Here is a 12500-nt window from a genome sequence, read left to right on the forward strand (position 1 = left end):
CGGGAGAAGCTGACTGCAATGACGCCAATGGTGGTGAAGACAACAACTCCCATGATCCCACGCTGCTTCACCACTTCATCACACTTTATAATCACAAGATCTGAAACTACAGTTTTCAATCTGTTTGACTTCATCCTCCTCTTCCTCCTCAATATTTTGCCCTCTTTGTGTTGCTGTTGCTAGGGGCAACCACAAGGCCCCCACTCGTGGCCGGCGTCCCCCCCCCCGAGGGCCGGACGACCTCTGCTCCGTCCCTCCGTTGAGCTCCATCCGTTGACGGAGGATTGGGTCATTGAGAAAACACACCAGGGCTAATGACAGTAATGACACCGCCGCTAACACGCTAATAATGATGGAAAAACCCGTCCGCCCGCTCGCCCTCCAATTAGTGACGACCTCCTCCAGGTGATGTCATGTTACCCCCCCGTTCCTATGGGAACAGAGTACATGGATTTAAACACAAGTAGCAGATAAACTCTACCAGAAACATAAAACTTTAACAGTCAGTGTAACCTGAATCAGCTCTCAAAGCATTGTGGGAAAGCAGCGACCAACGACGAGAGAAAAGGGAAAGCGTCGACTTTCACACCAAAATAAGTTTATATAAAATTAACTTTGACCCCAAAATAATAAATGTCATTTCAAAGAAGTTTTTACATTTGCTGTAATGTTTAGTTTCAGTGTCGTTCCTCATCATCATCATCATCATCATCATCATCATTCATAAACTGTGATGATCAGATGAATGGTTCAGAAATACTACGTGCCAAACAATATCAAAATAATATAATGAATGAAAGAAATAAAATTATGAGACAAAAAGTCCAAAAGATGAGACAAGAAAATCTAATTTATGAGATAAAAGTTAAAATGATGATTTCATCCAGGATTAGTATGCAGCTGAACTGTGATGGTGAGACAGTGGGCGGAGGTCAGATGAATGGTTCACAAACACAGTGGGAACTGTCTGGAAGAGCAGTGTGGACCACGAGGTCCACCAGATTAGCTCTGGTTCTTGAACCGGTTCCCTCAACAATAAATAATCTTTGTGTTTGGAATAATCTGAAGGGGTTCATCCTCCGAGGCGCTTGGGGAGGTTGCGCTGCTGTTGTTACAGTTCGATCCAGTAACATTTATTTTATCGTCATTGCACACAGTACAGTACATACAGTTCCATCACTGACCTCCCTCCAACCCGGACGGAGGAATCCACCATCCTCCAGCCCTGGAGGACCGGAAACAGGAGGTTAAACTCACATAAGCTGCTGTTAAGGTGAGATATAAATAGAGCTACAGGTGAGTCATGACTTTGGACCAGCTTCCTCTGTGACATCACCGTAGCAACAAGGGACAACACAAATCACTCGCAGCAACGGAGCCAACATGGCTGACAGAGCGCCAACATTGAAGGATGAAACTGGAAGATTTTGGTGACCCGAATTAAACCCGAGTCCTGTGGCCTAAACTGCTTCACAACCGAGCCACAATCAGCTGGTTTTACACCAAATCTAACCAGTTCCCTTAAATCTGTTCCCACAGCACAATGTTCCTCCACTTTAAAACAATGAGGTGTACCGAATTATCTGACTGTGCTGTGATCAAACACATCAATGCTGCTGTTAATATTCACATTATTACCACATTATTTATGTTCTGGGCTGCTGTAGAAACACGGCGGTCTCTGCCAGAAGAGGACCCACTCCTTAAAATTAAAAAGCTGCGAGTCTAAAGTTTCTTAAGGACAATAAAACCTCCTGAGGATTCTTTCTATTTTCACACAAATTCCTGGAAGCTTCTCAACCATAAAACCTAAACAAAGAACGTAGAGCCTCCTGAAGAACCACAAGGACTTCTGAAGTCCGTGGGAACCTCCTGAACACAAAACCTGTTCATCAACCCCACAGGAACTTTTCCAGCAACAGGGAACCGGCTCAGTTCCAGTTCGCACACCTGGTTCTGAACCGTTTGGAGCATTTTGACCAACAATGAATTGATTCTAAACCTGTAAAGGTTTTTTCCAGCAGTTTTTTTCTTGGGAACCAGAGTGGGCATATTCTACATTGTAGGAAGTCGTCTGTTGGTTCGATTAAAAAGGGTCCGCTTAAGACTGGTGGAAATGCTGAGACAGCATTTAAGCTGCATTGAACTGCGTCTTTTTGATAAACGTAAATTACATTAGCATTTAGTCAGAAACGTGAGCTTCACTGAGGATCTTTGTCACTGTCTGTGGCAGGAAGGACACTGTTCACCAAATCGCACTGAAATTACAAATACTAAATATTAAATGTGGTTTATAAAACTTACATTTACTTTTTTTCATTGAACTGATAGTTTATTTAAGGAATTGTGCATGACAGACTTTAAGTCTTTTAAGTGAAGTACCCCATGCAGTTCTCCAAAGTTCCACTAGGGAACAAAAACAATTGTTGAAATGGATTACATCGAAAATTATTTTGTAAGTTGATAGAAAACATTCTTGATTAAGTAGCTTTAGGAATTTTAAGTGACACAAACTTAATTTTGAAATTTTTATTTAATTTTATTTTTCTACTTTAGAAATACATTAATCTTTAATCAGAAATATGAGTGAGAGTGAATTTGGTCTGGTTGTTTTCTTTGTGACGTGATCTCAGAGCAGTGTGATGGATCATATTTCCCTTTAAAATGAGACACAGCTGACAAAGCTCCGCCCCTTTATGACATCACCTGAGACCAACCAGGAAACAGGTTGTTCCTGTTCAGTTCTCACTGAGGAGAGACACACAGACAGACAGACAGACAGACAGACAGACAGACGGTAAGATTTACCTTCATTACAAAGCTGTGACTTTAACTGAGGGAGGACAGTTACAGGACGGAGGACTGAAGAACTCTGAAGTTCTCTGAAGTCCTTCAACCTGCTGCTGACTGTAAAAACTGCGAAACACTCAAAGTAACTGAGGCAACTTTTTACAGCAGGGCGGGAACCATAACTGAGTTAATGTTTAACGTGCTGTCTGCTGTTTCCAGCTGCACTCAGAGACGAAATGGCTTCCAGATTAGAGGAGGATCTCTGCTGTCCGGTCTGTCATGAGGTCTTTAGAGATCCTGTTGTTCTGTCATGCAGCCACAGCTTCTGTAAAGACTGTCTGAAGAGCTGGTGGAAGGAGAAACAAACATGTGAGTGTCCAGTTTGTAAGAGATCTTCGAAGGATCCACCACCTTTAAACCGGGCTTTAAAGAACCTGTGTGAGAGTTTCTTACAGGAGAGAGATCAGAGATCTTCAGAGGCTCTCTGCAGTCTGCACTCTGAGAAACTCAAACTCTTCTGTCTGGACCATCAGCAGCCAGTGTGTGTCGTCTGCAGAGATTCAGAAAAACACACCAACCACAGATTCAGACCCATCAATGAAGCTGCACGACAACACAAGAATAAACTTCAGGAAACTCTGGAGCCTTTAAAGGAGAAGTTAAAGGTTTCTGAAGGAGTTAAAGTGAAGTTTGATCAAACAGCAGAACACATGAAGGTCCAGGCCCAACGCACAGAGAGGCTGATTAAGGAGCAGTTTAAGAAGCTTCACCAGTTCCTAGAAGAGGAAGAGGAGGCCAGGCTGGCTGCACTGAGGGAGGAAGAGGAGCAGAAGAGTCAGATGATGAAGGAGAAGATGGAGGCTCTGAACAGAGAGATAGCAGCTCTTTCAGACACAGTCAGAGCCACAGAGGAGGAGCTGAGAGCTGAAGACGTCTCATTCCTGAACAACTACAAGGCTGCAGTGGAAAGAGTCCAGCAGCGCCCCCTGCTGGAGGATCCACAGCTGCCCTCAGGAGCTCTGATAGACGAGGCCAAACACCTGGGCAATCTGACCTTCAACATCTGGAACAAGATGAAGGACATGGTCTCCTACACTCCTGTGATTCTGGATCCAAACACTGCTGGTCCAGAACTCATCCTGTCTGAAGATCTGACCTCTGTGAGAGAAGGAGAGACACAGCAGCTTCCTGACAATCCAGAGAGGATAGTTTATTACTTCTCTGTTCTGGGCTCTAAGGGCTTTAACTCAGGGACTCACAGCTGGGATGTCGAGGTTGGAAAAAAATTGAAGGGTGTTTTTGGGCCTGGAATATGGAGAATATTGTTCTCTGGATATAAATACTATGCAGAGTCACCATCAGCAGACACTGATCTCATGTTTCAGAAGACGTTCCAGAGGATCAGAGTGAATCTGGACTGGAACAGAGGAAAGCTGTCATTCTCTGATCCTGATACTAACACACACATACACACCTTCACACACACTTTCACTGAGATGATGTTTCCTTTCATTTACACTGGGGATAAAGTCCCACTGAAGATATTAGCAGTGAAGGTCAGTGTGACAGTGGAACAGAGCAGTTAGAGATAAAGAGGTTGATTATATTCATCATGTTTATTTCTTAAAGGGAAAAGTCTCTGAATTGAAGCAATTAAACTGAACCTGCTCCTCCTGCTGTCTCATTATTACAAACATATGTTTGTTTCTCTTTCACTTGTTCTTAACATTAATGCTGAATGTACAATTATTCATCAACATCATAAAGTATTGTCTTTACTAGGTTGTCATATTTCTTTGTCCATTACTTCCTGATAATGAACACCGCGTTAGACATTATCCCTTTACTTCATCCTACAATCTTTCCTTTCTACTCAACATATAAAACATATAAATATAAATATATATATTTCTGAGTTGGTAGACCCTCCAGATACCCAAATCAATGTGCACAAACAGTAAAGTTTTCTCTAAGAAGGATGTTGATTCTAGTGTTGTTGCACTGACACTGGTTGGCCATATGGGGGTGCTAGAGGACCACGTTTTATGCCCATTTTACACTTTCTCTACAGTTTATCAGTCAGAGAGGTTATGGCTCAACCATTTTCCCAGCATCCCCTGGGAGTCTGACCTTTAAACTGCTCTGGGAGTCGAACCTTCAACCCTGCAGGGCCAGAAGCACAAATCAATAAAAAGTAGATTTTACTGTCACACACCTGTAGTTCCACCTGTAACCACAGTGTGGCAGTAGAGTTCAGGGGAAGTGGAGGCTGAATTCTCTCTGAGCAGCAGATTAGTCACTGAAATAATACAGAGAATAACATCCATTATAAATGTTATATATGCATTATTCTACAATCAAACTAACAATGAACCTGTTACAATCACAACACTGTTTGTGTGCAAAGGCCATGAAAGCTTCATGTAGCCTGTTTTATATCTCAGCAGTCAGACTTTATCTCAAATAAAACCCAATTTTGTAAGTTCAACATCCTTGATTAAGAAGCTTTAGTAGTTTTGAGTGAAACTGACTTAATTCTTACATTTTTTATTCATCATTTATTTGTATTTGTATAAAATACAGATCATTAATCTTAACAAAGACTATTGTTAACTCACACAATTGAGTTGTTACTAACAATGTTCAATGTCATCCAATTTAAGTTCAAATAACTTAAAGTAATGTCTAAAGTTTGATGAGCTGAACTGTTTCAGACAGTGAATACTCTGATTTGATTGTATGAAAAATCTTTATTTTTTATTTCCAGATTAATTGAAATAAAACTCCACGTGTTGTTTTGCTGTCGATCAGGAAACATCAGATTGTCTCCTCACAGATGAAATCTGACTCTCAGTTGTGAACAAACTCGACTGACAGCAGTTACACTTTCCACATCTTCCACTGTGACATTTAACAAGTCCGCACACGAATCCGATCAAGAGGAGACACTTTAAAACTCTCAGAGATAATCTGACATCAAACAAACACCGCTTTAAGCAACTCTGTGTCGCTGACGTGCGGTATCGGTTACGTAGAGATCTGACAGTTTAAAAAGGCACGAGCTGAAACGTCGGCAAGGTTAAACGCTGCAATCACCCGCCAACCGCCTGCTGGCCAGAGATGAAGGCGGCGACTGACAGCAAGCAAATGTTTGACGGACAGCGGCGTGACTTTAATGTATTAGTTAGTTAACTGACAGATATGTTATATAATGATGGAAGTTGAATAAATGTTGTTTATCAGTGTATAAGCATTGGTAAACTGTCCAAATACAGTTGTTATCAGTGTAAACAGCAATAATTACTGTAATCTCACAGATAATGACTTTTATTACACTTCTATAACTTTTAACATTCACATTAAAATAATAACAATCCAATAATAACAGCACTCTGCTGTAAATGGAAGTCTGATTATTGTATTATAGCAGAGTTCACCTGGATTTATAGATCATTGTTTACACTGTAAATATCTTTAATTAAACATTAAAACTACAGTAAATTAGACAAGATTTTATGTAAAATTAAAAGCGTATGTTTGATGGACAGCGGCGTGCTGCAGGCCAAGTCCCGCCCCCTTTACAAATGTCATGCAGTTTTTTTTATGTAAAGACACTGAAGATGACGCCGGCCCACACGGTGGGGATTAGAAAGACGACACTGAGGAGATGTTTAAAAACTTGTAAATTCAGCCAGCAGGAAACATGAGACGAGTTACCTGCACAGGTACAATCCCAACCTCAATCAAACGTCTGCTGATCATTTTACAATCCGCAGCTTCACCTTAAGATCCACTGTGTAACAGAAATAATAAATATTCAGTCTTTTTAATGTTTAATTAGAGATATTTACAGTGTAAAACAATGAGCTATAAATACAGGTGAACTCTGCTATAATACAATAATCAGGCTTACATTTACTGTTATTATTTATTATTATGGCTGTCAGTTAAACGCGTTATTAACAGCGTTAATGCAAACCCATTGTAACGGCGTCATTTTTTTGCGCAAGATTAACGTTCTTTTTGGCCTAGCACACTTTGTAGTTTTTTTCACATGCTGTTGCAACAACTAGTAACATTAGAAAAACTACAACACCCACCGGATCTAGCTAGACAGGAAAACAAAACAACAGGCACGCCGCACACACTTGTTTAAGAGTAGTAGACGTTACGTTTTGAGTGGATGGCGAGCGCGAGACCCCAAAATGGATGCCAATAATATTCTGAATGGAAAGTTTACTTTTAAAAAGTTGCCAAATGGTTCCATTGACAAGACCAAAGTGATCTGTGTGTTTTGTCGTTGTGAACTGAGCTATCATCGCAGCACGTCCAGTCTGAAATACCACCATTCTCCGCCCCCTCGTCAAAGCCAGGCGACAATGGATGATTTTTCAATAAAAACAACATTTGCACAAAGCAAGCCGATCCACTTTTCCATGTTGATAAGAGCATTAAAATGAGAAAAAATAATGGGACAAAAAAAAATCAAGGGACATTTAGAATAGATAAAAATGTGCGATTAATTGCGATTAATTGCGAGTTAACTATGACATTAATGCGATTAATCGCGATTGAATATTTTAATCGTTTGACAGCACTAGTTATTATTTGTTATTGTTGGATTTGTAAATCTTGTTTACACACAGTGTGTTGGCAGCACCTGAGGACCTGATCGATGCCAGCGGCCCCCTGCGACAGCCACACTCTGATTGGTAGATGCCCCTCTGGTCTGAGCGCGCTCACTGGGGACACTCTGGCCCAGTTCCACACACACACACACACACACACACACACTCTAATACTTCTGTACTTTAACCCTCAAACAGCCAGTTGAAGTGAAAACAATGTTTGTGTTTGTGATAGTTTTATTGTTTTAATGTTGGTATTTTACTGGTTGCTTTGTCCTGGTTGTGGTTAGTTAATGGTACATTTCACAATAACAACTCACTGTGTTTACAGTTTTCTGTTAAAATGCTGCATTAAATCAGAGATAAGTTTCACTTCTTGCTGATTATTCATGTGCACTTTAACCTAAAGGTTAGAGAACTATTTATGAGGACGGATATTGACACATTTTACTCGCTGTAGGGTGATCACAACATTACGGTCTGAGCTCCTGCTGATAAGGATGCTGCTAGCTTAGCATTAGTCTCTGGCTGTAAGTTAGTTTGCTAAAGCTGAACTAAAGAGAATAAATACTGTGCGAAACAGTTGACAGAAATGTTGCTGCAACCCCCCCGCTGGTTCTCCTGATACGAATAAATTAGAACATTTTCTCGATTCGCCGTTCGTCAAACTGCCGAAATTCAAAATCTACACAGTTGATTTCTCCATTCAAATATTGTTAGAAGTGAATTTTGCTGTGAAATAATGTCAAAAATAGTTGCTTCAGCATGCACAGCGAGCTCGTAGACTCAGATATTCGTGTTAATCTAGTTTAAATTCTGTAATTTCTCTCATCCACAGAATTCCCCGAACAGCTGAAACACTTGATTCAACATCACACTCAGTGTTATTAATGTAACAGTACGTTAGCATTTAAAAATGTAAACAAGTGTTTTGCACTTGTTTTATGAGGGAAATATGTTGAGCTGTGGTCGTCCTCGGAAATGAAACTGTTCACAAGATGAAAACACTACGAGAACCACAGAGGAACATTTGGAAGTTGACTTTACGATGTTTTGGTTCCGTCAACTTCGAGTCTTGAAATCTCGCCGATGGCGCTTCAGAAGCGACTTCCTGCCCGACGGTATTGATTTGTTTCATATTAGAGACTCTACCAGACTTCTGGTGTTGATGTAGCTTCAATCTGTTACAGAGCAAATAAATCACCACCTCCAGCTGAATCACTGATTATAAATGAGTAACACATTCAACTGTGCCATCCCTTTTACTACTACTACTACCGTTACCATGACGACCAGCGTTGTTGGCTCGCCGGTTGCCCCTTCAGGCTTGGCTGCTGTTCAGACACTCAGCCCCCCCACCCCACTCCACATTATTTGGTTTAGAGACACAACAGCCACCAACAGTCCAGCTCTCGGCCTTCGTGTCTGCTGCTCTTTCAGTGTGTGTGTGTGTGTGTGTGTGTGTGTGTGTGTGTGTGTCGTCCTCTAATGACATCACCGATTACAAACTCTCTGGTTCTTCAGTTCACCTGGACGGATCCGATACGCATCCAGATACCTGGGCTACGATACGATTCAGGGTTTATTTATTTAATGTAGAAATGTATTTTACAATCTGAACTAAAATAAGCCAATTCCAAGTTCTAACCTTCAAATATTAGGAGCGTAAAGATTTTATTAAACATTATAGATGCTTCTACATCTGTACGTGGATCCTGGATGGATCGTAATGTACCATAAACCGGTTGATGGTCTAAAATTGTGTTTCACTGTCAGGTCAACGCCAGGGTCTCGGCTGAAGAACGACGAGATTTACAGTGAACCATCAAATCTGAAATCTAAAGTCTGGAAGATATTTGGATTCTACATGAAAGTCCGTCCATTTGTAAGATCGGACACTAATGAAGTCCAGAACTACTGCAGACCACTGTATGCTAATACAGTTAGCACCAGTTACCGGGCTTTTATTTGAACTCAACCTGCCTTTATTTGGAAGAGGCCTTTAATTCTCTCTCAATGCTATCAGATTGTTTATTTAATCAATATACATCCAAAGATCTTTCTGAAGTAACCTCCTCCTTCAAAATAAAACCATTAATGAATCGCGTTGGATCAGAAAACGGGCATCAGTTTATGATCCACGCAGAGAATAACGTCCGAACGCGAAAGAGAAACTAAGATTCACTAAATCAACATTTCAGTTCTATTTTCAGCCTCTTTTAGCTCCTAGTTTTGGTTTTTCAGTACATTTACTAAACAAATATATAAAGTATTAATGTAGAAACAGTCTGCAGTGGTTCCTGATTACTTCTGATTATTGAGTTGATGCACAGACACTCTGCCGTCAAACCTGAGTCAGCGAATCAAATCCAAGCAGCTTATTTCCATTCGGAAACATCTGCGTCACTCGTTAATAGAGACAGACAGCAAAAAGAACACACAAAGACAAAGAGAAGAGGAACTGTTCCTTCGTATTGTGGCTGTAAGTGACGCTGCCACCTGTAGGGGGCGCTAGCAGGACTTCATTTGGTTATAGTAGTATTTAATGACTAAAATGCACTCAGTCTGAGATATTTTGGGGACATTAACTGCTGTGTTAAATCAGCTCTAATATGGAAGTAATGAAAAGTTGTGTGGTCAGATTTTAGATTTAGAGGCGTTAGTTTGCTGGATTCCTGTTGGGATTAAACCAGATTAGTTTGTGGAGCGGAGGCGACCCGCTGAGAGCCAGCAGTCCTTCAACCTGCTGCTGTCGGACTGGAATATACAGATAGAAAAGGTAGAGTGTCCAGTTACAGACAGTCTGTTCTGTTTGAGCTGCAGGTTCTTATCCAACCAGTCCGGACCGTGTACGAACCGGCCCGGCGCTCAGATCTGATCTTTAAACGTGCGTTCTTCAGTTCAATTATTTGCACTTTGAAGGCCACTTTTTCAATTAAATGTTTGAGTTTAACTCCAACTCTTACGTTTTTAAATAAACTAATTATAAATAACGATAATTTACTTTTCTTGACTCAACTTGACTTAAAACTTATGTTAACTAAATTAAGAGTTTTGTCAACTTTAACTGACTTGACCAGCTGACTTTGCAACAAGCTGATTGGTTGTTGAAACAGGTTAACAGTCAGATAACTATCAGCTGGGCCACGGTCCTTAATGTCACTACAACAGCCCGCTGTCCCGTTTCACCAACATTTGTAAAAAGTGGTAGCCGTATATGTCGTGTCAGGATGTACAAAAAAGCTTCTTGGAGCCATATCCTAAATCCGACAGGAAGTCAGTCATTTTGAATTTCATATCGATATTTCGCTCCATTTCTGCCATTTCCAGGCCTTCTGTTTTATCAGACTCCAGAATTGATCGGATCGACTTTACATTTGGTCAGTACAGTCTAAAGACATTCACCAAGAAAACGTATCAAAATCTTGAGGTTTCGTCAAACGGCGTCTCCGTGGTGTTGCATCAAAAATATCAGTTTCTCCATGAAAAAGGAACCCTAACCCTGCCTTCAGTGTACGTTCTGCAATCAGCACCAAACTTTACATGTTTGATTCACAACTACCTGCCAATATTTGGTTCATTTCCAGAAGATTTTGCAGCATTCTCATCTGGCACCGGAGCCGTTCAAAAGGTCTGCGGTTGCTGCTCTATATTAACGTAAAGTGTGTTTAATGTCCAGGAAAAGGTATCAGTGGACTTTGGTTTTGGTGGAGCACATTCACACTAATATCCTCACATTTCTGTAGGACAAAGTATGAGACTTAATTATAATATACAGGTGACACACACACACTTTGAGGAGGAAGTATCAGATCTCTCTCTTTACACCTCACTGACCAGTAAGAACGCTTTGTCCTAACACAACAAACACATTTACAACGCTTCAGCGGCGGCACACTCACCCACACACACTGACCTCTCCTGAGCGTCTCGTGACCCCTCACACAGCCAATCAGAGGGCCGGGAGCCGGGGATGTCAGCGGGCAAGTGCGGGGCGTATTGTTGGGAGAACGGAGGGAGGCATGCTGCCCGGTGGCGCCCGGCGATACCCGACTCCCCTCCACTGTTGGCGGTGTTAGTAACGTATCATTAGCTGTCACTCATTTCCAACATAATCTCATTACCTGCTCATGTTGTCTCAGTAACGACACAATGAAAGACTTTTCAATGCTTTCACAAATATAACAATAAAACTCAGAACAAAGTGAAATACAGTCTCAGCTCTAAACCAGCAGCACTCTAACACTTCTCTTTATTGATCAGACTGATCAGAATACACTTTATCTATACGGATTATATTGATGCTGAACCTTCAGTCTGACCGTCTCAGAGAAACCAAACCAACGTAAAACTGCGTTCAGGATCTGCTCCTCGTCACCAGGACCAAAGTATCAGAGGATTGTTGCAACAGGGACCTTTTCTCTTGTAACACAGGAAGTCTCTGACCGCTGCACTGCTGCATATGCTAACTGTGCTAGCTGCTCTAGTTAGGGGTCCTATTAACTGTCTGTACTCGGACCGGGAGCTGGAAGGACAGGGGGAGTTTAAACACTGTTAGTGTAGGAGCAGAGGGACCCAGCGGGGAATACTGCTGGGGAGCGGGTCCCGAATGAGCCACAGAACCGGAGCGGGGCGGACCGACAGAGGCCGGATGATGTCCAGCGGCTCCGACCAGGACTCTGACTCTGACTCTGGGGATTTATGTTGAACATTAATACATTTGATGTCTTTATGATGAAGCAGCTGGTTGGTGATTGGAGCCCTGGGCGAGCGAGGTTAGAGGCCTGAGGTGTTTTCTCTCTCTCTCTCTCTCCCAGGGCTTTAATTGTCCCTGAGCTCCCAGCAGGGCACCACACACACACACACACACACACACACACACACACACACACACACACACACACACACACACACACACATTAACTACCCCCCTCAAAACACAAACATGAACACACAGGACAAGTAATACCCTCCTAACACACACACACACACACACACTGGAGGTTAGAGAGCGGGGAGACTCTATGTGTGTGTGTGTGTGTGTGTGTGTGTGTGTGTGTGTGTGTGTGTGTGTGTTCAGTC

General features: G+C 41.8%; 1 protein-coding gene across 1 annotated transcript; it reads left to right on the forward strand.

Moving 5' to 3' along the window:
* Window positions 1–2617: 2617 nt before the first annotated feature.
* On the forward strand, window positions 2618–4926 carry LOC127361948 (E3 ubiquitin-protein ligase TRIM35-like). The gene is made up of 3 exons (XM_051397142.1): window positions 2618–2797; window positions 3010–4083; window positions 4862–4926. Exons 2-3 carry the CDS (start codon window positions 3027–3029, stop codon window positions 4924–4926), a joined length of 1122 nt encoding a protein of 373 aa, XP_051253102.1. The 5' UTR covers window positions 2618–2797; window positions 3010–3026.
* Window positions 4927–12500: the final 7574 nt, after the last annotated feature.

Source organism: Dicentrarchus labrax, unplaced genomic scaffold (assembly GCF_905237075.1).
Source record: "Dicentrarchus labrax unplaced genomic scaffold, dlabrax2021, whole genome shotgun sequence".
Taxonomy (NCBI): domain Eukaryota; kingdom Metazoa; phylum Chordata; class Actinopteri; family Moronidae; genus Dicentrarchus; species Dicentrarchus labrax.